The sequence below is a fragment of the Engraulis encrasicolus genome, chromosome 20, assembly GCF_034702125.1.
Source record: "Engraulis encrasicolus isolate BLACKSEA-1 chromosome 20, IST_EnEncr_1.0, whole genome shotgun sequence".
NCBI classification, from domain to species: Eukaryota; Metazoa; Chordata; class Actinopteri; order Clupeiformes; family Engraulidae; genus Engraulis; species Engraulis encrasicolus.
Genome location: NC_085876.1, coordinates 47447457 through 47472352, shown reverse-complemented (window position 1 = coordinate 47472352; position 24896 = coordinate 47447457). Strand labels below are relative to the sequence as shown.

Below are 24896 nucleotides of genomic sequence, written 5' to 3'. Positions count from 1 at the left end.
ATATAGGCTACAATGTCCCCGCATAAGTAACTTGTAAGGCATGTACAAAGCAAAATCAAACATTTGTTAGGCATGTATTCGCAAATGTCTTGTTCATGCACAATACGGGATTTATTACAAATTTAACCTTAAGCGTTTGCTTAGTACATGCCTTACAAGTTACTTATGCAGGCATTAACATTGTATGTGTTAGTGCTAATAGATGTATCCCTAAAATAAAGTGTTACCAAGTTTATTATTATGACATATCCATTAAGGATCAAAAAATGAGAATAAATTCTCTGACTAAGGCACTCCAAATTAAAATGTCTTTATTAATATGACAGGTCCTACATGGACATATTAAAAACAAGGCCCACGTGTAGTGGCATGAGTGCCTTCCTCAGGGCAGTAACACAAAAGAAGGCACTCATGCCACTACGCGTGGGCCTTGTTTTTAATATGTCCATGTAGGACCTGTCATATTAATAAAGACATTTTAATTTGGAGTGCCTTAGTCAGTAGCCCGGCGAGCCAGACACGTACAGCAAAAAGCTGTGCGGTCGCTAGGGGCGTCTAGATTTCTAGGCTATTAGTCAGAGAATTTATTCTATTTTTTTGATCCTGGAAGTACTATACCTTGGACTAAAGAGCACCCAAACCCAAGAAGCCAACAAACTATCTGGATAAGAGCACGCCATATTCCACAAACTGAAAATATCTATTAAGGACTTTAAAATTGCCCACACGTAGCGGCAGTTGAGCCTTCTTCAGGGCATAGTGATACTGACACAATGAAGCCTTTTGTTAGACAAACATTACACCTGTTGACTAGTTGATTGCCCACAATTAGTGCACCTCCCCCATCACAGAGTTAACCCTCCTCTCGTCTTCGGGTCGTCACCGACCTGTTTTCAACTTTGACTGTGTGAATGAGCCCCTAATGTTTAGTTTCTTGTGTCAAGGCTTTTTGACTTCGTCAGCCACCTCTATTTTAACAAAATAAAGCAAAAATAAAATGTTTTCGTGAATTCTGTAATGCTGTATCAAAAAATATAGCACTAGTGGTGTTCGGGTCGTTTTCGAGAAATTCATCGGAGTGACCCATCATCTTTAAAAGTACAGAGGATTGAAGTGATCAAGAAAACTGTACGGGGTGGGGACAGATTGATAAGATTGCTACAGAGAGAAACCTTTTGGATCTGGAGTGTCAAGGCAATGGAGCATCCAGGTCTTAATGAGGAAATAGACTACAGACCTTTTTTTGTAACAATGTGGGTTTTTTTTGTATTTTACCACTACTCAGTATATATCTAGCCTACTTTTTGAAATGTTAAATATACTGGATCTGCTATTTTTTGTAATTGTTTTCAAGGACCTGTTTGAGGGGGCGGGTCTTAGCTACACTTAAAGTGATACTGTCCCATTTTTGGAAATAAGCTTATTTTATAAATCCCCTTGAGGGTAATAATAGTAATAAAAATAGTTATAGGGTTTTACCGTTCTCCTGTACTTGCAACTGTTTTCTGGGTATGGCAATGCAAATTTTACCTCCAAGCTAGCAGTTGACATTGAGTCCTATGAGACCAGTTAGCCGCCAGCTGGTCTCATAGGACTCAATGTTAACTGCTAGCATGGAGGTAAAATCTGCACTGCCATACCCAGAGAACGGTGTATTTTTGGCTTTGAAAGTGATGGGAACATTATGGTAAATTGCCTGGGTCAACTATTCATTCCATTATATTTGTAGAAAAGGTGGGGGATAAGCTTCATCTCAGCAGTAGCATAGGCCTATGGACATGTGATGCCCAAATTACACCCATGCGTAGAGCCTTCTTTTTCACTGCAAATATAACATCTTGAAGGAAATCTTGAGGGAATGCAGGGCAATATAATTAAAGGCTTTATGTAGTAGGCCTACTTTAATAGCCTAATGCAGACTGGATAAACAGAAAGACTGTCTCACCTTTTCTTTCTTTCCTTCTTTCTTTCTTTCTTTCTTTCTTTCTTTCTTTCTTTCTTTCTTTCTTTCTTTCTTTCTTTCTTTCTTTCTTTCTTTCTTTCATTTATTTATGTTTCTTTTATTTATCATTTTGCCTTGCCATGACTTGACTCCAAGTATGTTCAACTGCAGTGTGCAGGGGCCAGGGGGCATTGTCTGGATGACACCTCCCTCCCCCCTGAGCACACCGAGTCCCTCCCCTTTGTCATCCTGTGCAGTAGGTGGCGATATATAAATTAGGCCTATTATTGTAAACCGCCATTAGCTAGAAGACGCAGCAGAAGAAGAAAACTTCCCACACAATCTGGGGTGCAAGTTCGCAACGCAAGACATTTATCATTTCAATAACATTGCATTACCAGAAATGGTGTGCGCGTGTTGTGCTGTGGGATGCGTGAACAGACATGGCAGCAAGCCAGGTGTAATGTTTTATCGTATACCGAAAAAGGGAATAAAAAGACAGAAGTGGCTTGCCGCAATCAATCGCAAGGACTGGCAGCCAAATGAGTACACACGGATATGCAGTGAGCATTTTTTACACGGTATGTTGTTCTTCTACCTTCATATTCTTACCTTTAAACGCTAGTTATTTGTCATTTGCCGTTTTCAGATAACTTTTGTGGGCTGATTTATTACAGTTTTTCTCAATTGGTTTTATACATTTCCCACAACAGACTAATGCATCTCAAAAGTCTTGGTTCAATTGTGACTACCTGGTGTTGCATGTGCACATGATAAAAACAGTTTCTTATTGTTGTCGGTGTCGTGCCGAAAAGTGAGTGCCTGCCAGAATACGAGTGCCCTCATTGAAACCAATGGAAACCAATGACCAATTTTTCAGACATTTGTTACCCATTTTTGCAGATAAATCCGACACAATTTAAGATGGAAAGCCTATCAATAAAGAATCTACATTCCTTCTGGAAGTATTACAAAGAACTGGTCACAATTTCAGTAGGCTATTATTTCCATTTAAAGAATCGAAGAATTGTCATAACAAATGTTACAGTTTCATTCAAATAGCTCATATTAAGTGGAGGACGAGTAATGTTTCATAAGCATATTTTAGTTCATAAATTATGTAATTCATTCTGCAAAAATGTGTATAATTTTCTCTCAAAAAATGTCATTGGTTTCAATGAGGGCACTCGTGTTCTGGCAGGCACTCACTTTTCGGCACGACATCGGCATAGCTTTAGTCCACCATGCCAAAGTTGTGTAGGCCTACAACAATTCTCAGTGATTTCATACATTATCAATTGCTTTTGTCATATCACTCAAAAAGCTTTGTCACTGAATACACGAAACTCTCGCCATCCAAAAACATGTAGGACTTAGGTCATAGTAGGCTATGAGTCCTTACATTCAAAATGATTCAAGCAATGTGTTAAGCACTGTATAATTTCCATTGGATTTTTGTCTATAAATGTGATCTGAATGGGTAAATTCATCGCAGGTAAATGTTGACTCTCTCTAACCAAAAGCAGTAGAAGGGAAAGAGAACACACTGACGCCATGGCGCCCCAGGCTTGTGAATACCGATACAATGTAGCAATGTGATCAGTCAAGTTTTACATAGGCTACACACACGGATTTTTTATGTGGACATTAAATAAGGAACATTTTTCTGACCTTTCTCCAGGTTTGAAGAGTGATGATCCGCTGTCCCCCGATTATGTGCCCTCTGTCTTTGTGCGCCACGCTAAATTACCATACAAGAAGAGAACCCCTAAGCAGCTGGAGAAAGGTGACATCAAGGGAAGCATGGAAAAACAGCAAGAGAAAGAAAAACTGCATTCAAGAGTTGTCATCCGGGATGGTGAGAACGACATGGTTGTTTGTGAAGATAACAGCAACGGCAGTGATGCAACGTGTCAAGCAGATCTCTCGTCAAATGGCATAGGCGATGTGCACTGATCAAGGATTGACACTGTTGGATGAATGTCAAGCTTTGCGCAATGAAAACATGGACATGAAAGACACACGTAGGCCTATGTCGTCAGAGCCGTTCGCTGAGAACGCATACAAGAAAGACGAGAAGGTCACAAATATCACTGGGTTAAAAAACGTGCATGTATTAATGGCTTTTCTTTCATGCAATGCACCCGTTCCTGAAAGACACAAGCCTAACATGTTTCCAACAATTAATCATAACATCAATGAGACTGAACGTAGCCCTTCAGTTTCTATCTTATTTAGTTGGGGTGCACACCAGTACAATGTCATGGGTTTTCAATGATACAATTAAAAAGTTAAAGTGCCTGCATCTGTAGTGTACGTGGCCTGCACAGGAGGAGGTATAGATCTCACTGCCCATTATCGACTGCTTTTAAATATTCACTGAAAAAGCGAAAGACTTCCAAGCTAGAGAGAAAACATTCTCTCAATACAAGTCACACAACACCATGACATATCTCATTGGAATCACACCACAGGGAGTGATCTCTTTCATCTCAAAGGACTGGGGTGACCAGGCGGACACCAGACCCTCACATGACTGCCAACAGTGGACTGCCAACTTGGATCATCTCCTTCCTGATGGCCTGGTTCTGGCTGACAGAGGGTTTCAGATCAATGGACATGTTGGACTGTACTGCGCCAGGGTCACAACACCAGCATTTACACGTGGGGAAAAAAACAGTTAAAGGGGTGTGCCACTATTTTGGGGCTTAATACAGTTAAAATCGTTAGCTGGGGTTTATAAAGGTGGTAAAGTGTCTTATTTTTCATGTTAAGCTTTGTCTTGCTTTAAGACAAGTTAAAAGAGGGAGTATGTCGCTAAGCTAGTGAAAGTCAATGCATCCATGTAGCATTGCTACATGCTACACGGATCCATTGACTTTCACTAGCTTAGCGACATACTCCCTCTTTTAACTTGTCTTAAAACAAGACAACGGCTTACGTGAAAAATAAGACACTTTACCACCTATATAAACCCTGGCCAACGATTTTAACTGTATTAAGCCCCAAAATAGTGGCATACCCCTTTAACACCCTGAGGTCCGGCCGGTCACCAGTGATCTGATTTGACACTTCTCCAAAAGCACATTTATAACTCTGTGAATTTTGGTCATTCAAACATATAAGTGACACCAATTAAAAACCTTGAAACTTCTAGTTTTCTATACTGACAATTATCACATGGAAAGTGACAGGGGGGTGGGGGCCATCAGAGGTGTTACAGGTCCATCTAATTAGTATTCAACGTGCATAGAAACTGGCTTGACTTACAGTTACTCTTTCACACTTTGTAAGGAATCAACACAACATGTCTAAAGGCTCTTTTTACTTTTATGTAGCACACTTTTGTTTATAAGGTTCAATCTTCAAAAGTCTTGGCTACATTTATTTAGAGTGTGTTTTCTTGCACTGTTTGAAGATCTCTAAAGGGTTTTTTTTGTACCGTTGTATTTACACTCAATTTAAATAAAACTTGTTTGTATTACATTCACTTTACCGTCATATTCTTTTTTGTTAGGCTTTTCAGAATACAACCATATGTGCCACTTTTGCATAGATGTTTACAGTTAGTTGAAATACTTGAAAAAAGTCAAGGTGTTGCAAAGAACCTCAAAGCCTCTGAGAGGCCTTAGACTCCAGAGGGTTAAAGGACCAGTTCAGTCAATTTCAACATGCAGTTGTAATGCTCACACTGCCTTGGACTTGTCAGTACCTGAGATATTTTTTTTTTTCCTTCTTCAGCCTTTTCCGAGATCCTGGTCATTGTAATGGGGGCAGCGCTTTGTTTATATTTCTAAAAAACATTTTTTATTTATTCCCAAAACATCCAAAAGATTATACAACATCAGCAGACAACTAGCAAACAGCGGTAGGCTTACCTTTTGGGAAAATATTTGGAGTAGGCCTATGTTAATTGAAAAAAAAATGTAAACAAACGCTGCCCCCATTAGAATAGCTCATATCTCGGAAAGAGCTTAGCCGAAAAATGTGGCATCACCGGGTACTGACAAGTTAAGGGTAGCGTGAGCAATACAACAGCATATTGAAATTGACTGAACTGGTCCTTTAAGTGCCATTGAAGTAGAAGGCAGCTAGGATAGCATCAGTGCGCATACATGTTGAAAGGGTTATTGGACTGGCAAGATGCAAATACAAGATGCTGCAAGGGCCTGTGCCGATTATGCTGCTCTAAATTCATGATGAAGAAGCAAGCGTACACCACACTAGATACAATTGTCATAGTGGCGCGTTCTCTTACACACCTCTGTCCCTCAGTGGTACCAATTGAATAGCTGTAATTGCATAAACAAATAAATGCAGAAATAAGTTCGGGAAATGTTTTTATTTTTAAATTTTTTACAAATATTTTTATATTTTGTTTGGGTGGGGTGGGGGGCGGGTAACAGGGGACATGAGTGATTTGTTTATTGTTTTTATGTGCATTTTCATTTTTGTTTTTGACTGCTGCTTTACTTTATTATTCTATTGTATATTTCTATTGAAAACTAGCTAAATCTGGTGCAGTGCATGGAATGGAAACATTTATGTTTTAATTGTACATGGTCCTAATAAACTTGATTGATTGATTGATTGATTGATTGGTTGGTTGATCTCCTTTTACCAGTGTCATCTGTGCGCTGGGCCTAGAAGTATTGTCCTTAATCTTTATTTTGTTACTAATGTGCTTTGTTGCTTTTATTTCTTTATCTAGCCTATTTTCATTTTCTCTAGTCACTAAAAGGCCTAATCTGTGTCTATGCTGGGAGTGACATAGCCCTCCTTGCCTCTGGTGACAGCAGGCAGATGTTGCTGGTTACTGTGGTTACCCTGCCTAACTGTAAACCAGCGCACGAGCGTTCTCCGCGCCCAATATCAAGTTCTCAGTTTTGATTGGCCGTGTGTTACAAGTGTACCTAATGACACTGGATAAGACGCCTGTCAATCAATTAGAAGGCGTGACCCGGACAGTTGAAGCCGTGAGGTCACTAATCATGAAGTGAGTGTACTGGCAGACGTTATCTATGAAATAGACTTTCAAAAACTTCAACGCCAGAATGACGGACGAAAATGAACATATGAGGCCCCTTTTATCAACGGTAAGTATACCATTTTAGTAGCTTATTGTTTATGTCTCTGTCGCTGTGATGTTAGCTCTGCTACTTTTATCATTAGAGATGAATGCCCTGGAAAATAAATCATGTCCATCGCAACTCTTCGCAAGTGGATATATACTTGGCTTGCCAACAGTTGCACGGCATTTCTCGTCTTACCTACATGGCAGGTGATGTGCTATAAGATCTAGTTTCTGTGCCATGCAGACACCGGCTTACCGGTATTCAACTTTCCATATTATTCAACTTTTCCACTGAAGGTAACCTAGGTAGCCTTAGTAACCAAGCGTATCATATCCTGGCATTGGTGGGATAACCGGTGGCATGGCATCATCTGTGTTTCTCTTTTCTATTCTAATTTGTCTTTAGTGGGTAGGTAACACTAGTAGTCAGTCTATGTAGAAAGGTCCGTCACTCAGTCAGTGTAAAAAGGGCTATTTGGATTTGAACAACTGCCATTTTGGACCTGTTAATTTAGCAACGTTGTTACTAGTGGGCACTGGACACAGACTCAATGATGATGTCTTGCTTATTTAGGTGAGTCGTGGAGTTTGTTGTGAAATTTGTTTATGTTTACTGTCAGGTAAACGGCAAGTTAATGCTGTTTGACAGGCCCTTTTTTGTGTGTGTGACATTAAGCTTGCTGACTGCACACATTCTCCCCACACTTTCTTCAGACATAAGCCATTATTCAGCATTTCTACAGCACGGTCATATTTCAACTAGGCCTACATCATGTGAAACTTTATGTTCTGTATTATTTTCTCAACTCCTTCCTTCCTGTGTTAATCTAAATAAGTAAGCCGTGATATTATTAGACCGAAATCTATCAGACTAGGCATACACCACATAGCCTACACCGCATGCGTGCTATTAGCCATCTAGTTTTCATCTTCTTTCATCTCAACTTTGCCAATGAAACAATGACGCAACAGAATGTCTGGAGGGTGTGAAAGAGCTGGTTACCTGACGCCAGACAAAATAATCTCCAGCTGATTGGTATGAAAAAGAAAGGACTCTTGAAGTACTGTATTACGAATAGACATAGCCTACTATAGGTTTTTGGTTTAGACAGTGGACATTCTGTATTGTGATATTACCAGGCACATAAAACACATCAATGGGAATGTCAACAGTTTAAAATCAACATAGCATGCTATTCTTCTCTGCCCAGCCATGGACATTTCTGCACTGCTAAAGAGTTAACACTTAACAGAGTCAGTGTACATCTCACTGTGATTTGAAGGTGTTATTACTGTGTAGTAATAAATTGGTCTCTTGTCTTCGTATGGATTTCTGATCCAGATCTAGTCCTTCTGTGACTAACACATAACCTAATTGGTTTACAATAGACTGTAGCGGAGAACTTGACAAACCATCTCTGTGGCATCGATTCTCTCTGACCAGATGCCTTGTTTGAAATGGAACCAGAGGTCGCGTTAACCGACAAATGTCCGTCATTGACGGATTTTTTTGAAGGATGACGGAAAATTCTGAAGTCTGTCCGTCATTTTGACGGATCAATATTCAGGGTGATGATAAATAAATCACAAGTTTAAGTAGCCTAGACCTACGCCTCCATCGAGTAGAACAAATATGCATTTAAATTAGGTATAGTTATCAGCGCAGATAATTTCATGCTACTATCGTTTGCCTTTCTCCCTCTCGCCCTGCTTGTCATACCATGCGCCGCAGCTGGGCTGTGCGGCTGGCTGCAGCAGAGCGCGCGCCTCTGCGCTTGCTCAAAATAATGAATTAAAATAACGAAGACGTTGCCACCATAGCCTACACGTGTGACTTCGACTTTAAGATTAAGAACTATGTGTAGACCTAGGCCTACTACATTTATCGACTATCTGATTTTCTGCCAATGACGAAGTTGTCCCTCTATCGCCCTTCATAGAAGCATTGTTCCATAACTCCTCGCTTGAAACATAAACAAATATACGAATAGCATTTGCTAGCCAGAACCTTCACTCAAAGGCAACGCAGGTCTAAAACGGCTTCAGGACATTAACTAATAAAAACGACGGATATTCAAGAGCCTAAATATTACCAGGCAACGCAACTTACAACTTGGCAAACGTTGCCAGAAACGGCTAACCTTCTCTCATTTCGATAGCTGGTTCACCCATTATAGGCGATATTTTTTTTTATTCAGACAACTTCAGACAACCGCGCATCCCAGAGCCAACATAAGCCGATGGGGCTACGTATAGAGAAGCTCACTTTACCGTCGCTGATATTTTTCAACAAAGTTTTGCGAAATCTGCTCGTCTTCCTATTGTAGTCTTCAGTGCCTTTCTCGACTGCCTGGGCTAAACTTTTCTGCTTCAAGACGGCTTTCCTTTCCATCGTGCATGTGAAGCCCAACGCGAATATTATTTAACACTGCGCCTTTGTATTATAATCGGTGCATTAATCAGAGCCAAACGAGTGACTGACAGCTGTTGGATAAAGCCCTGCACGCGTGTTTTAAAAAAGTGCTTGTGGTGACCATAGCGCTGAACACTGAATCAGACGCGCGTCATGAGAAATATCTGCAGCTTTTTAAACAGTGCAATGAGGGGGGCAGAGAGAGAAAGTGGAAAGCAAGATTGACTCCATCCTCGAAGTTGGAGAATGAATGTCGAGTGAAAGGGGGTGCACAGCGGTTTACTCTCAATTGGCCGCAATTGCGCATGTGTTGTTCCCGGTGCGGGGTCGCGACCCCCCACATTGAGAAAGGAGATGGAGAATTTAAAAAATAGGCGATGACGGATTTTTTTCGACCCTGTCTGTCAAAATGACGGACTGTGAAAAAGTCTAGCGCAGCCTCTGAATGGAACTGTCTTGTTTGATCCTTAACACTTGCATAGTGTAGAAGGGTGACCTTTTCATAATATTGTCCATAAGCAAGCACCCCTAAAGCCTTGGTTTGTGCTAGCCATCTAGTATCCATTCATCCTTCCTGCCATGTTAACCCGTTAAGACACAGATACAGCGTTATAAATTTGCTGCTACCAGAATGGCAATGATCAAGTCGTTGTGCATTACTAAAGGCCCTGTATGTCATAGTATTGTAGTAGTACTATGGTAATTAACCTTCCAATGACTATTACAGCGTGCCACTGGAGGTACGGCGTGCAGTAAGGAGCTACAGAAGACATGTTGTTTACCCTGTTTACTTTGGAGCACATTATGAGCATTGAGCAATACACCACCTGTCTGTCTGCCCGTGCCATATTTAACCATACGGCATGAGAACTCTAACCTCCTACCAGTCCGGGTGACCTCACCCAGAACATACTGGATGCATTCCAATATGCGACCTTGCGTAGTCCACTTGTGCTTGTGGCCTCACATTTTGCTGATGCCCCGCCTCCATGGAGAAAACAATTAAGTTTCAGCGCTATCAGCCTGACCACAACAATTTTTGGGGGACTATTCTTCATTCACCATCTAGTTTTCAAATGGGAAAATGACTTTAAAATTGAGCTTTTGTGAGATATTTAAATACAATGCTGTTGTCAGTGATCATCACTACTTCCTGGTACGAGGCCACAAGCACAAGTCGAGGACGCAAGGTCGCATATTGGAACGCACCCACCCAGTCTCCAGTCTAGGACCTGACCGACCCTCCTTTACTACCAACGCTTTAAACTATGCTGCTATGTAAACCGATAGGGACCTTTGAAGTTGTCAGTTTGTTTCTTCGAAAGAACTCTTGTGTGTTTTTCCCGCTCGAAGCAACAAAGAGAGGGCCACTAGAATGTTTGGTTTGTAAAGTGGGGGAGACGCGCTCACACTGTCGCCTAATAATTAAATACAGTTCTTAACTGGGTGTTGGAGCCCACATAAAACATAGACGAGGAAGGGCTCTGCCCGAAACATTCGTAGGCGAATAAACAAAAGAAAAATCTGAAGAGTGCTGTCCTTCGCTTCATTCACTCACTAGAATGTTTAGACCTATTGTAAACATCTGACCTTAAACCCAGATCTGCATTTTATGTGTGTGTGTGTATAGTGTGTGTGTGTGTGTGTGTGTGTGTGTGTGTGTGTGTGTGTGTGTGTGTGTGGAGCTACATGGAAGGCTCTGGTGGGCTTTTACTGGTGGCCTTGAGTCTGGTGGGACTGGAGGGATGGGCTGGCTAGCTGGCCCTTGGAAGAGGACCACAGCCATCTCGAGGAGGTATAGGGGTAGAGGAGGTAGGGCTGGGTTCAAAAGATCGAATCGCGATCCAATATCGACTCTCGCTCAAAAAGTGTGATATCGATTCACAACTTTGTAGATCGACCTTTTGCCGATGATTATAGGTGCTATTTTCTCAACCACATCCTTAGTTCCTCTCCATATTCATTTAGGCTACATGCACAAATACACATGGCCTGTTCAGGTAAATACTGCCACTCTTTTCCCACCTTTATCTATCACACCAAGTTTTCCACTTCGTTCTCTCATACCAAGGCATTTCATGTTTGTGTGGGCATCAAATGCTGAGATATTTAGGTTTTTAGAGCCGGTCTTAGAATTCTAAGCATAAATGGGTTAAAGTGACAACCCAGCAATACAGAAGATCGATATCGAATCGAATCGAATCGGATCGTGGATCGAATTGGATCGTGACCTTCTGGATCGGAATCGAATCGATCCAGGAAATTTGGATCGATTCTCAGCCCTAAGAGGAGGTCTGTGAGGTAGTGGGGTGCCCGACCATGGAGGAGGAAGACTGTATATGATGCGAGATTTGGGGCCTTACTAAAATATCTTTTTTTTGGCATACTAGAGAGTAGAGTACCGGTCATTAGGGATGGGCGATATGGGAAAAAACGTATATCACGATATGGATTACTTTATATCACGATAACGATATATATTACGATATACCACAATTACGTATGTTTCCAGTTATTCTCTTTATTTTCTCTATTTTGTGCTGTCGCAAAACCATATTTCTTTGAAATGAATCTTTTTATTCCATTTTTTACAGTTACATGAACTTAGAGCATGTATCGTGGCAACATGAAATGTAATTAAAGGATATAAAAATGTATAAAATTGATAAAATTAGTTTATCACGATATACACGATAGAGGTGAAAGGGCACGATATTCATTTTTCTATCACGATAACGATATGTATTGTCATATTGCCCAGCTCTACCGGTAATATTTATTAATCTCGAAGGAAATGAAGGTGTCTAGTAGTACACATACAGAGTATTTCACATACTGTATATTAAACATTCACATATTAAGAGTCTCTCAGTGCAATAGTTGCGTTAGCTAGAGAAGAGAAGTTGTTCCTTCTTGTTTTATTGTGCCGTACTAAGCCTTTGCTATTGTCTTCTTCAATCTAAACCACCTTAGCTTAAGTGTCCCAGAAAGGGAAACGTCTGTTGTTGTGCATGGGGGGCTTAGGTTGTAAGCTCTCTATTGGGTGTCGGGAGGTCTCACTTTCTGTTGTTCTCATGGCCTTAGGCCTTGGGTGAGGACTTTTTCATTCGTGTCGCTCGGCTGTCTTGACCAGTAAACTCACCTTGTTAAAGCAGCCTGTTGTCAAGCTGCACAGTGTGTAAGCTATGACACACATTTCACTCACTTCTGTCTTTCTTTCTTTCTTTCTTTCTTTCTTTCTTTCTTTCTTTCTTTCTTTCTTTCTTTCTTTCTTTCTTTCTTTCTTTCTTTCTTTCTTTCCCTCTTTCTCTCTCTCTCTCTCTCTCTCTCTCTCTCTCTCTCTCTCTCTCTCTCTCTCTCACACACACACACACACACACACACACACACACACACACACACACACACACACACACACAGGCTTACGGGTCCATAAGGGCCACTTCCAGCTCATTACCGTCGGCTCATGACCATCTGCGCCTGGAGTTAAAGGTCAATCTGGAGTCAACAGCACTGTGTGTGTGTGTGTGTGTGTGTGTGTGTGTGTGTGTGTGTGTGTGTGTGTTTGTGTGTGTTACTCTGTCTGTTACAGAATCTGTGGTCAAGAGCATCTCCAGCTTAACAACACATTAGTGTGTCCTTTTGCCATTGACTGCTACTAAGGCTTCTGGACGTCTGGCTAAACAATAAGGATGCCACCTTAGGCAGGCTCTACTCTAGAGCATGGCTGAATGGCAGCATGATGATTGAGGTCTTTCTGCTTAGTTTCGGCCGATGTGTTCTACTCAGCATCGGCGCGCGCGCGGCCAGTCCTGTTCAAAATCCCCCCCACAACCAAAGTGAGTGTGTTACTATTAGAGGTGCACCGAAAATTCGGCCGCAGAAAATATTCGGCCGAAAACGCAAAAAAAGACACTTTCGGTTTTCGGCCGAAAGCCAATTGAGTGGCCGAATCGGAGGCCGAATAGAAAATGAATTGAAAATGGGCATTAATTACACTGATTTCAGTTCTACTCTAACATTTGAAGACTTCAAATACACATTTATTTTCTTCAAAAAACATGTCTAAACATTTATTGGAAGCCGTAGATTTAAGCAATATTTAAAAATAGTATCCAAATTTTGATAACTTTTAACTGAATTGTAATATTCGGTTTCGGTTTCGGTATTCGGCCAAGTGATTAATTATTATTCGGTTTCGGTTTCGGCCACAAATTTTCATTTCGGTGCACCTCTAGTTACTTTGCCTCTCATTTGAATGAGACACCGCCGGTCGCTGTCTTCCAAAATCCGCTCGAGTTCTATTTTCCAAATGTAACGCGTAGCGGAGCCGGCTCCCGCGCCGCTGACGCCCGACTTGTGCTGGTTGGTGTCGAAGGACAGATATGTTTTCCATGTATTTTCGCCACCACCGGTATACATCGCTTCCGTCCTGCGGCGCTTCACTGCGTTGGTGTGAATTCGGCCTTAACGAGTATCCCTTACTTAACGTGGATTGCCATTGACTTGGAGGGTTCGATGTCTGAATTGGGGAAGGCTGTCTATTTTTTTTATCACAATATATCATATAGGCCTCTTGGAAGAAGCTAACTAGTATTCTATTGTGGCTCCTGTCCACACACTTTGTCTTATTTAGGAGTGAACATGTAGATGTAAACTATTTGCTCACAAATTAACATTGTTAATGATTTTAAAGGTAGCATTACGTTGTAACTGCACTGCATTCTGGCCGTCTATCCAGCAGAAGAAATATCACAATATCAGTATCACATCCCATGTATCACAATATATTTCGTATCATTACTACTCAACCCCTATATGATAAGACTTGTATTGGGAGGCTGTTGGCAATGCCAAGCAGTAGTCTGAAGTGTGTCAAACATATTCATTCTAAAGGAAATGAATGGCAGAAAGGCATAGAGAGCTAGCAAAGACACAGAGCTACATGGACTTGATTCCACTCTTGTGTGCACCGGAAGTGACTCAAGAGATAGTGGTAATGGGGTTTTCAAAAGGCAACAACATGATAAGAATGGTGGATGGAGTGTGTGTGTGTGTGTGTGTGTGTGTGTGTGTGTGTGTGTATGTGTATCATCACGTGTGAGGGTGGCAAGGTGTTTGTATGTGGGGTGACCTTTTTTTTGCTTTAAGCTGAAGCACTTGAGCTGGGAGCTTTGTGCTGCAGTTGGCCTGTGCATGCTGTTGGGGAATCCCTGCTGAGTGGCAGAGGAGGCCTGTTATAAAAGTCATCCTGGAAGCCAGTTGGGGCCATCTATTTTGGGGTTCATAAGACCAGGCCCTATAGGCACCCTACCTGCTTACCTGAGTAGAGACACCAGTAAGCTTAAAGGGACACTGTGTGAGATTTTTAGTTGTTTATTTCCAGAATTCATGCTGCCTATTCACTAATGTTACCTTCATGAATACTTACAACCACCATCAAATTCTAAATATTCATTATGACTGAAAAAAATGCACTTTTCATACATGAAAAGGGGGATCTTTTCCATGGTCCACCATTTTGAATTTCCCAAAATAGCCATTTTTAGCTGCAAAAAGGACTGCACTTAGAGCATACTAGAAAATATGTGTTTATTACTTAGTAAACCTTCATGTAAAGATCAAATTTGGCAATTGGCAACCCAGTTTCAATGAGCAGCATAGTTGCAGTACCTTTTTTGACCATTTCCTGCACAGTGTCCCTTTAACTTACACTCTCTCCAGTCCTTACCTTACCTAGTGCATCTGAAACGAAACACCATTCTAAGGGGTTAAGTCTGTATCCGAGGAAAAGTCAGATATCTCCAAAATCACCCATTACAAAAGTCTCCTATCAGGTCTCCTAAAGGGGGTGTGGCTGGCATCATAAGTGAAACAGGAATCTTAAGCAGAAGGCCTATGCCTATGCCTAGAAACTACAGGATGCTCGTTTTGTCTCAGTTACTGATCAAGAGAGCCTATTCATCATCACAGACTGTTGTGGTCAAAGTAGTGAATTATTCAATCGATGCCTAGGTTTTGTGTGCGTGTGCGTGCGTGTGCGTGTGTGTACGTGTGTGTGTGTGTGTGTCCGCCTAATTTGATGCCTGTGTGTTGGTTTCCAGGCACAACAGCAACACCACCACCACCACACAGTAGTGTGTGTGTGCGTGCGACGTGTGTGCGTGCGTGTGTGCGTGCCTGCGTGTGTATGTCCGCCTAATTGATGCCTGTGTGTTGGTTTCCAGGCACAACAGCAACATCACCACCACCATCCCAAAGCACTGCATTAGTGACTAGGCTAGGGAGTCTCTGGGGAGCAGGAAAAGAGTCTGATTCACTTATCGTGATCCCCAGTAAAGCCTAGTGGTGGTGGCTCGGCAAATGGCTCTGCTGCTCAGCTCAGCGCTCATTAGAAGTCTTTGGCATCTCCGGAGTATTAGGCTTACAGCAAAGGGGGTGTAAAAACAACACTGGGGTGCATTTTTCGAAAGCGTAGTTGTTAACAGTTAGCAACTTGGGTAGTTGCCAATGGGAAATTGCATTGCAACTAACAAAGTAGCTACCGTAGTTAGCAAGTACGCTTTCGAGAAATGTACCCCTGCTCAGCTCTCTCTCTCTCTCTCTTAGTCTGGAGATGGATGATGAGAAAGACTAATGGGCAGCAAGCAACAGCACAACATCCAACTCGTAGATAAGTATTAAAGTAGCACTAAGCACTTTTGTGATGGAGTGACCATCACTAGGGTTGTGGGTGTGTTCTGACTGTCACGCCAACGAGCCTGGCTCTTTGGTGTAGCAGTCAGAGCAACAGTTTACCACCACAGAAGATCCAGGTTTGAGTTCCAGCTGGGCGACTCTACTCCCCTTCGCTAGGCTACAACTTTTCTTATGTGTAACTACAGTTTGGTAGTGGACTTTAGTGGACCTTTTTCATTGCAGGTCTCATAGAGGCTGCCGGCTAATAGACAACTGGACATTAAAACATAACGAATGTTTTCGGTCCTTGTATGAAATGTTCACTAATTCACTGGCATAGGGTATTACATGGGGACTAATGGGCTACAGTACAACATTCAATATGTAGATACGTATTAAACTTAAACTTGCGATAAAGCATTTTTCTTATTCGTTCACACTGCAGTTTGGTAGCAGACTTTAGTGGTCCTTCTACAGCAACTCTATAACACAGTGTGTGGCCAACAGTCATTAAAACAAAACAAAACAAAACAAAACAAAACAAGGCTGTTCGAGTACAGTATGTTTACTGATTCACTGTGTTTGTAGACTACCCCCCTCCCCCCTAATTCTCTGTCTTTAATTTAATTTGGATAACATCCTCAGCTAAATGCAGTGCTAATTGTCTAATTAAAGTCGATGAAACGTGGACACAGGCACTGCCTCCCGGCTATAATGATGATTTCTTTCTTCTTCTGCAAACAACTCATTAATGAATGGATACCGTTTGGGTGTGTGGGGTACCAATTAGCTGGGCAGCATACAGAAGAGCATTATAAGTTTGTGATCCTGGTTTGAGGCCTGTTTGTTCTGTTCAAGCAGCAGGGCTGTGACGGAGGTGTTGGGTGGCCTTCCTTCACGTGCTGATAGCAGATTTAAGCACCTGCATCATTTTCCAGATTCCAGAGTCAGATATCGCATTTCATTCTAATTAGCATGGCGGTACACAATGGGCGTCTAATGAGGCGTGTAGCCTAACGAATTGCCCTGCAAATGAGGTTATGCTGACAAGCACAAGTTTGGCAAACACCTGCACAATGATTATTAGACTCCTTCCAGTGGCCCAGTATTATATCTGCACAATGTCTGCTGAGCTTTTGCCAGCAATATGCATTCACTCATTGTACCTGTAGCCATATGTTGAGTTTTTTTTTTACGTAGGCTTCAATGTGGAGGCATGGCCATTTTTTCTCTTCACCTCACCCTCACATGTTATGCTGTACTGAGTCTGTGTTAAGTTGGCGGCGCGCAGAGCCAAACACAATTTGGTTGCCTTTTCTGACAATGACAATAAGGGCCTCCGCACACCGGCTCCGACAAAGTGCAGAGCACTGCTCCGCAAAAGTTTGATTGCATTGTTTTCAATAGAATCCCCGCACACTGGCGCCGATGCCCGCGGACTAGCGATTAGAGACGAGTTCTATTTTGTCAGAGCCGCCCATTGACTATCCATGCTCTGTTGGGGTAAAACTGTCTGCGGGGCTCGGAATTGTGTCAGAAGCAAAAGTGCTCCGCAGTAGGGATGGCGAAAATTAAAAAAAACTCTTAACCGGCTACTGAGACTCATTAACCGGTGGTTAACCGGTTAACCGGTAATCTTTAATTATACAACGTTCGTGTGCCTGATATGCACAGCACAGTTTTTTTTTCTTGTTTTTTTCACATAAGCCTTTTTTTTTGCTGTGCTGACAAGACCTGCCATGTCCAGCCATTGTTTCCAGATGGAAAATGCTGAATTATCGTACTAAAACCTCAAAATTATCGTTTTTTGGGGGCTTTTTGGGAGGAAATTATCATTATAATTATTATTACTATTAACTTACAACCGGTTAACCGGTGGCAGAAATGTTTAACCGGTTAAAGTTGATCCGGTCGACTATCGGTTAACCGGTTACCGGTTAACATCCCTACTCCGCAGTGCTATTGGAAACCGATATGCAGAGGGGCCTAAAGCTCTTCAATCTTGAATCCTGAAGTGCTAAGTGCTTGGTTTTACCACCAGTACATATTTGCTTGCTACACCAGTTATTCTGCTGTATCTAATGACAACCTAATGCGGTTTTTGCTTTTGTTTTACTTCTACTCCTTCTACTTTATCTGCCTGTGACAGTCAGTCAGTAAGGACACACCACCATATTCACACAACCTGTTTGAATGGGTTAACCAAGGATACACTGATTCAGCAAACAGAAATAGAATGCCCAGTGAAAAGAGTTTTCTTTTGGACTTGAAGACAAGCATCATGCCGTTTTAACTTGAACAATCTGTGGCATTAGTCATTTTACATGGTTGCCACCATCGTCCATAAGATACTAGGTAGCAGGTAGGTAGGCTTAGGTTCAGATGTTTGCCTTTATAGTCCTCCTGTGCCTATTACTCTTCCCACCTGGGTGATTCTCACGAAAACCAAGTTCCAAATGGACCAAACCTCAAAATTTTGAAAAGACTTTTAAATTAAATTTTCCTCTTGGTTTTGCAAGATGGAGGTCTGAAATAGTTGAAAACACAATTTTTTGTCATGAAATCATATTTTTTCTGAATATTTAGTGTCATTTTAATCGGCCAGAGTATCAACATTCTCAGTACCGCAACATGACATCACAATAGAAAAAATATTTGTAAATCACATATTTTTGGCATTTCACAGGAATGTTACTAACACACGTACTCAGAGGTGTATAGAACACAGAAATACTGTATTTTGTATTATAATATTGTTTTCTATTTTTATGATTTTTCTCATTACCGCAACAAGTTTCATAAGTGGGAGCCTTGTTTTTAGGCTATTTAACTAAAACATCATGTACCTATATAGATTTTAATACAGATGAAATATGAAGAACTGCTATTTATCCTAATACAATTACAAACTAAATATAGTTTTGCAACATTAAAACAAATTGCAAATAAATATGTGTTGCGGTAATGAGAATAGTGGTGATCTTGCACTGATTTAGTTCCTTGGCAGGCTCCCTTCTGGTGTCCTAACCCTCAACTGTTGGGGAAAATGTAGACATATTGTATTTTATTGTATTTTAGTCATTTAATTCACTTCTGTGAATATTTTGCCTTTTCCACCACAACTTAGTTCAGTTGTTGCGGAGTATGAGAAAACTGTTGCGGAGTATGAGAAACCATTGCGGTATATGAGAAAAACCATTGCGGAGCTGAGAAAAACCATTGCGGTGTATGAGAAAAAGTGTTGCGGAGTGTGAGTGACCTTAAGCTTCTTTGATCTTTGTGGAGGGCACCTTGATGTCTGGATAACTTTTGTTAAATATTTGTATTAAGACTTAAAAAGACTAAATAATTACCAAAAGAGAACAAAATATACATTATTTTAACAATGAAAACTTTGTGTATCGGTAATGAGAAACAAAAAGTTGTGTAGGCACCTTGGCAACCAAATTGTGAACATTTATCTGGAGGGATATAGAATGAAGAACCATCTTGGTAGCCATCTTGGGTGTTATGGTAACAGGAATCCCCCCATACAAAATTACTTGGTTTTTTCTGTTACTTTTGGTTTTAAATGATGCTTAAAAAATGTTGCGGAGGCTGAGAATTTTGGTCTTGGCCAAAGTTGACCAAAGTTGTTTTTCTTAATATTTTCTCCTCTTCTGCGAATGAATTCCTAAAACTACTTATGTATTCACTGTCACTATTTAGTTTATAAGATGCATCTAAGTTCTGACTTCTTTCTTTATTAAAAATATAAAATATTTACACTTTAAGAGTCAAAATTTAGCAAAGGACGCGTTGCGGTACTGAGAATTTCACAATAAATTGTAAAAAATATATATTTAAAATAATCATATTGTTCTCATTTTATTATTTCCCAGATAGCCCATGCTTATATGTATATAAGCCATTTATTCTGAATTAGATAGCATTTACTCGTTCCCCACAATGGTTCGTGCCACCTCATATGTCCGATTTCGTGAGAATCACCCACCTGGTGACCTTGAACGTTGAACAGGCCTGTTGTACAGCCTTGAACTGTGCTCCGCCCTGAGCCCCTACCTGAGCCCCTACCCCCCTACCTGAGCCCCTACCGTACCTGAGCACTCTGGACAAGGTGTCCCTGTCAGCTCAGTAGCCTAGCAGCTGCCTATGCCAAGGAAGTCAATGGAGCCCTCCTGCTGTCACAGTTGTTGTTGTTGTTGTTGTTGTTGTTGTTGTTGCGCTTAATTTTACTGAAAACTTAAACTTTGGGTGTATTCCAAGAACCTGGCTCAGTATTAAACCAAAAATTACTGGTGGGTTAACCTTGAGTTAATGGTCATTCATCTTCTATAATAGAAAAGTCTGGAATCCTCTTTTTTTTTATTGTTGAATTATGTCTGCACTTTGCAGGTATTCCCCTTCCTGTGTAGGTTAACTTATCCAGGTTTATGACTCGCCCATGCTCTTGCATTACCCACCTGGCTGGGTGCAGTGCACATGGCAGTGAATGGAGCCCTCCTGCTGCCGTGCCGTTGCTGTTGCTATTGTTCTTACCTGTTCTCCTGATACACCTGATCTGATCTCCTCCTGGCATGGAGACAAGAGCAGAGCAGGTTGGCTTGACAAAGGAGGCCTGACTGGCTTAATCCCATTATCGCTCAGAGCTCAGCGGCTCTAGCAGATAGACTAGACTACACTGTAAAAAATGCAGTGTTAATTCACCCAGCATATACAGAATCAATTTAACATCTTCTAGAGTAGAGTGTTTCCTCTCTAAGTAACATATTGAAGTAATTAACAGTACATTTTTACTGTGTAAAAACTAGTGCCTAGTACCACCTTACATCCCACACACCTCTACTGTTTTCTTGGTTTTATTGAACAATAAGTTAGCATTTCATTCAGTCGAGATTCAGAAAAGAAACAGTCTGACTACTATAAATCAAATCCCATTTCAGCCCTCAGAGGCCTGGGTCTCACTCACTCCTCAATCCACCGGAAAAAAACATTAAAAACCATTGTGTATTACTCAAATTCACCTAATTCAGTTGGCTAGATGTTACTAAGAATAAAAACCCTTTTCAACATGACTGTGACAACAAAGTAAGTAGGCTAAATAACTTTTAACTTAAATACTCCGATAGGCCGGTATCGGTATCGGAACCGGATCGGAGGTGAAATAAAATATCTGTATCGGATCGGAAGTGCAAAAACCTGGATCGGGACATCTCTAGTGTGTCCATCTCTGCTTTGGATCTGTGTGTGACTCTCCTCCTCTAATCTTGTTACTGCGTGGACGTTTACAAGACACAGAGCCAGATCTCCTCCCTGAGGCCATCACCTTATGTTGTGATACAAGGGAGGGCCTGGTCTTTTACCCCACCACCTTACGATGCGATACAAGGGAGGGCCTGGTTTTTTACCTCACCACCTTACGATGCGATACAAGGGAGGGCCTGGTTTTTTACCTCACCACCTTACGATGTGATACAAGGGAGAGGAGAGGTCCTGGTTTTTTACCTCACCACCTTACGATGTGATACAAGGGAGAGGAGAGGTCCTGTTTTTTTACCCCACTCCCCTGCGGTCCGGCCGGCTAATTGCCCGCAGGGTATCTGATCAGGGAGGCTCAACGCTGGGCCGGGGAAAGCCTTTCCTACACCACTCCAGAGCACGATTAGGGAGCGATCATGGCAGTGTCTTTGATGTGACAGTCTGAGTGATGACGCTTCCACTTTCCATGCTCGTCATTACATATTACGACCAGCAGAGGTCGCTGTTGTCCTTCTGATTCCAGATCCATTTATCTATAAACAGCTGTTTGATTCCAGATCCAAAGATTTTGTCTGATTCAAGAGAGCCGAAGATGAAACTCGACACGGCTCTGTCTGATTCAGCGTCTGACTCAGTGTTCCAGTCAGGGGTTGCAATTTAGTAGCAATTTAAATTTAGTTGCAATTTCAGTGGATAGAACAACACAGCTATCAAGGCGAACTCTGTGAACTAGTGTAAACTGGAGTCCAGCATAGTGTCTTTTTGATTTCCGGTCACTCATTATTACTATATAAGTACAGACTGAGAAGGAATTTTAGTGGTGGCAGTGACTGATTTGAGTATATCAAGGCAAGGCAATTTATTTCTAAAGCGCATTTCATACATGGAAGCAATTCAATGTGCTTTACAAGGAGATAAAAACCATGCAAAAAAGAGGGAAGACAAAAAGCATATATAACAATAGCCGCGCAAGGCGTGCAGTAAAAGAAAACAAAGGCAGATAAAAACAAGATAAAAAAGGCAGGAATAAAATAGGAAGGTATAAATGCTATTATGAGTAACTTACTTATATCTGAACTAAGTAATGTGATAACTTGGCTGGAGTGCATAGCGTTGCATTACAGAGCAAAGGGATGCACGATGTGAAAAATTTTGGCCGATACCGATATCCGATATTGATATTGCGGTTTTGGCCGATAACCGATGTTAACCGATACCAATGTTTCTGTTTTTTTTTTTAAAGAGATAACATTTAATACAGACTGACAATGATGCAAACAAACTGAATTTTTAAATGTCCTCTTATATATCCAAAAACACTTTTTAACTCCCTGTGATAAAATTAGATAAAAAAAATAGAGACAAACTAGAAGACAAACAATGAGAGTCACCGTCAAGTCCAATCTTTTGGAACCGTAACATATAAGAAAAAATATCGGAGTTAACATCGGCCCAGTTTTACCCATCGGACCGATGTCCGGTCTGTTGAGAAATGTCAAATATCGGCCAATACCGATACATCTGGTCGATACATCGTGCATCCCTACATGGGTCAGTAAGGTACATTCACAAATATTGACCTAGAGCTTTAGTCATGGTAATACCTTTGTGACCATCTTGCTTCATGGCCTTGGGAACAGCACATGATAAACGGATCGTACACATCCAGCATTTCTCAATGGGGCATTCATAGTGTGCACTGCCTCCATATGTCTTTATTACACTGCCATTGTTTTGGTTGCTTTACGACGTGGCGGTGAGGGATGTGTCTGTCTTCTTCACATAATGAGCCACCGGAAGAAGGAGAGAGAGATGTGACAAGACAGACACATCGTCAGAAGGGGGGAGAGAGAGAGAGAGAGAGAGAGAGAGAGAGAGAGAGAGAGAGAGAAAGAGAAGACCAAGAGAAAGTGATGTGGGAGCAGAGAGAGAGAGAGAGAGAGAGAGAGAGAGAGAGAGAGAGAGAGACTGTGAGTGATGAGGAGGAAAGAGAGAGTGGTGAGAAGGAGAGAGAAAGAGAGAGGTGGTCGTCTCGTCTCAGCTGGTGGTGTTCACATTCTGTTCTGATTTCTCCTGGGTGCCGTGGCGATGACTCATTGTGATGTCATCATAGCAGCCCGGCAGACTCCACAGCAAAATGTGCCAGCCTGCAGTGCCGTCTCTCACATTCTCATTCTCTCGCTCTGTTTTTCTATCTATTTTTCTTCACTCTCTGTAACACTCTCTCTATCCCTCTCTCACTCATTGTCTCTCTTTCTGCCTTACTCTTTGTAACACTCTCTGCCTCCAATTCACGTTACATTCTTTCTCTTCCTCTGTCTCTGTCTCTCTCTCTCTCTCTCTCTCTCTCTCTCTCTCTCTCTCTCTCTCTCTCTCTCTCTCTCTCTCTCTCTCTCTCTCTCTCTCTCTCTCCCCTCAATATGTAATCTCAACATCCCAGATTAGCTCCTTTGCTTCCCCTTTATCTCTGTTTTTCCATTTTCCATATTCCGTCTTTTGTTTTAAACCCCAGGAGACTAATGGAAGTCTTGCAGGGAGGACAAATCCTCTTCTGGTGTGCATTTCTCGAAACCATTGTTGCTAACTATGTTAGTTACTACGTTGTTTGCAATGCAATTTCCCATTGGCAACTACCCAAGTTGCTAACAGGCTAATAACTTAACTTTCAAGAAACGCACCCCGCACCCCTATAGTCAATATAGTCAGCTTATGAAGTTACATGCTAGACCAGTGGTTCTCAACCTTTTTTGAATAAACGCCCCCTGGACCTCATCATAAGCCTGCCAACACCCCCCTTAGTATTAAAAAATAACATGGACTAATGCACCCCAATGGCAAAGTCCCGTCCCCTCTCAGCTGTAACGCCCCCTAGACCTCCCCAATGCCCCCTAGGGGGCTGTACCGCCCCCGTTGAGAACCACTGTGCTAGACAATGGACTTGCGTGTGGTAAACAGATACTTTTCTGTGACAGTTTTGACGTCAGGGTGATGCAATCACAGTTAGCACCACTTAATTAAACTATTTTTGTTTACACCGGAGTGCATATTTTACATTGATTTCCAACTAACTAACTATTTTAATTAAATGAAAACAAGAGTGGCAATAGCTCTAGTTGTACCACTTGGCATCTACTACCAAAAAGCACCAGTGACCCTTTTTACAGGCAATGCTTTCGGTTTGCTCCGTCAATTCACACGATGGTAAAATATCTGACACCTGACAGTGCTGATTTGGTACAGCTATGAGTAAGCTATGTGTGGTGGCGAGGCTGAGAGCTCTTCTGAGTAATTAAAACTCATTAGACTGCACCTGCAAATCCCAAAAGTGAATTTTAATTAACAATACTGAACATTACAACCAACATGAAATAAAACATTTAGGACCCCCCACTGCTGCCTGGGGAAATTAGATCTCCCGAGGTCAATCGTAATAATCCCACTCTGAATCATGTCCTGGCTCATGTACAGAATCCCATTCTGAATCATGTTGTGTGTAAGGATAGACCGATATATATATCGGTCCGATATCG

The 24896-nt window shown here is 41.6% G+C and overlaps 1 protein-coding gene across 1 annotated transcript in view; it reads left to right on the top strand.

Moving 5' to 3' along the window:
• The first annotated feature begins 6850 nt into the window (after positions 1 to 6850).
• LOC134436701 (sodium bicarbonate cotransporter 3-like) overlaps positions 6851 to 24896 on the top strand; it is a 177808-nt gene continuing 159762 nt past the window's right edge. Inside the window, exon 1 of the mRNA XM_063186038.1 lies at positions 6851 to 7038. Coding sequence (XP_063042108.1) covers positions 6997 to 7038 — 42 coding nt within the window. The 5' untranslated portion in view covers positions 6851 to 6996. The remainder of the gene's footprint in view (positions 7039 to 24896) is intronic.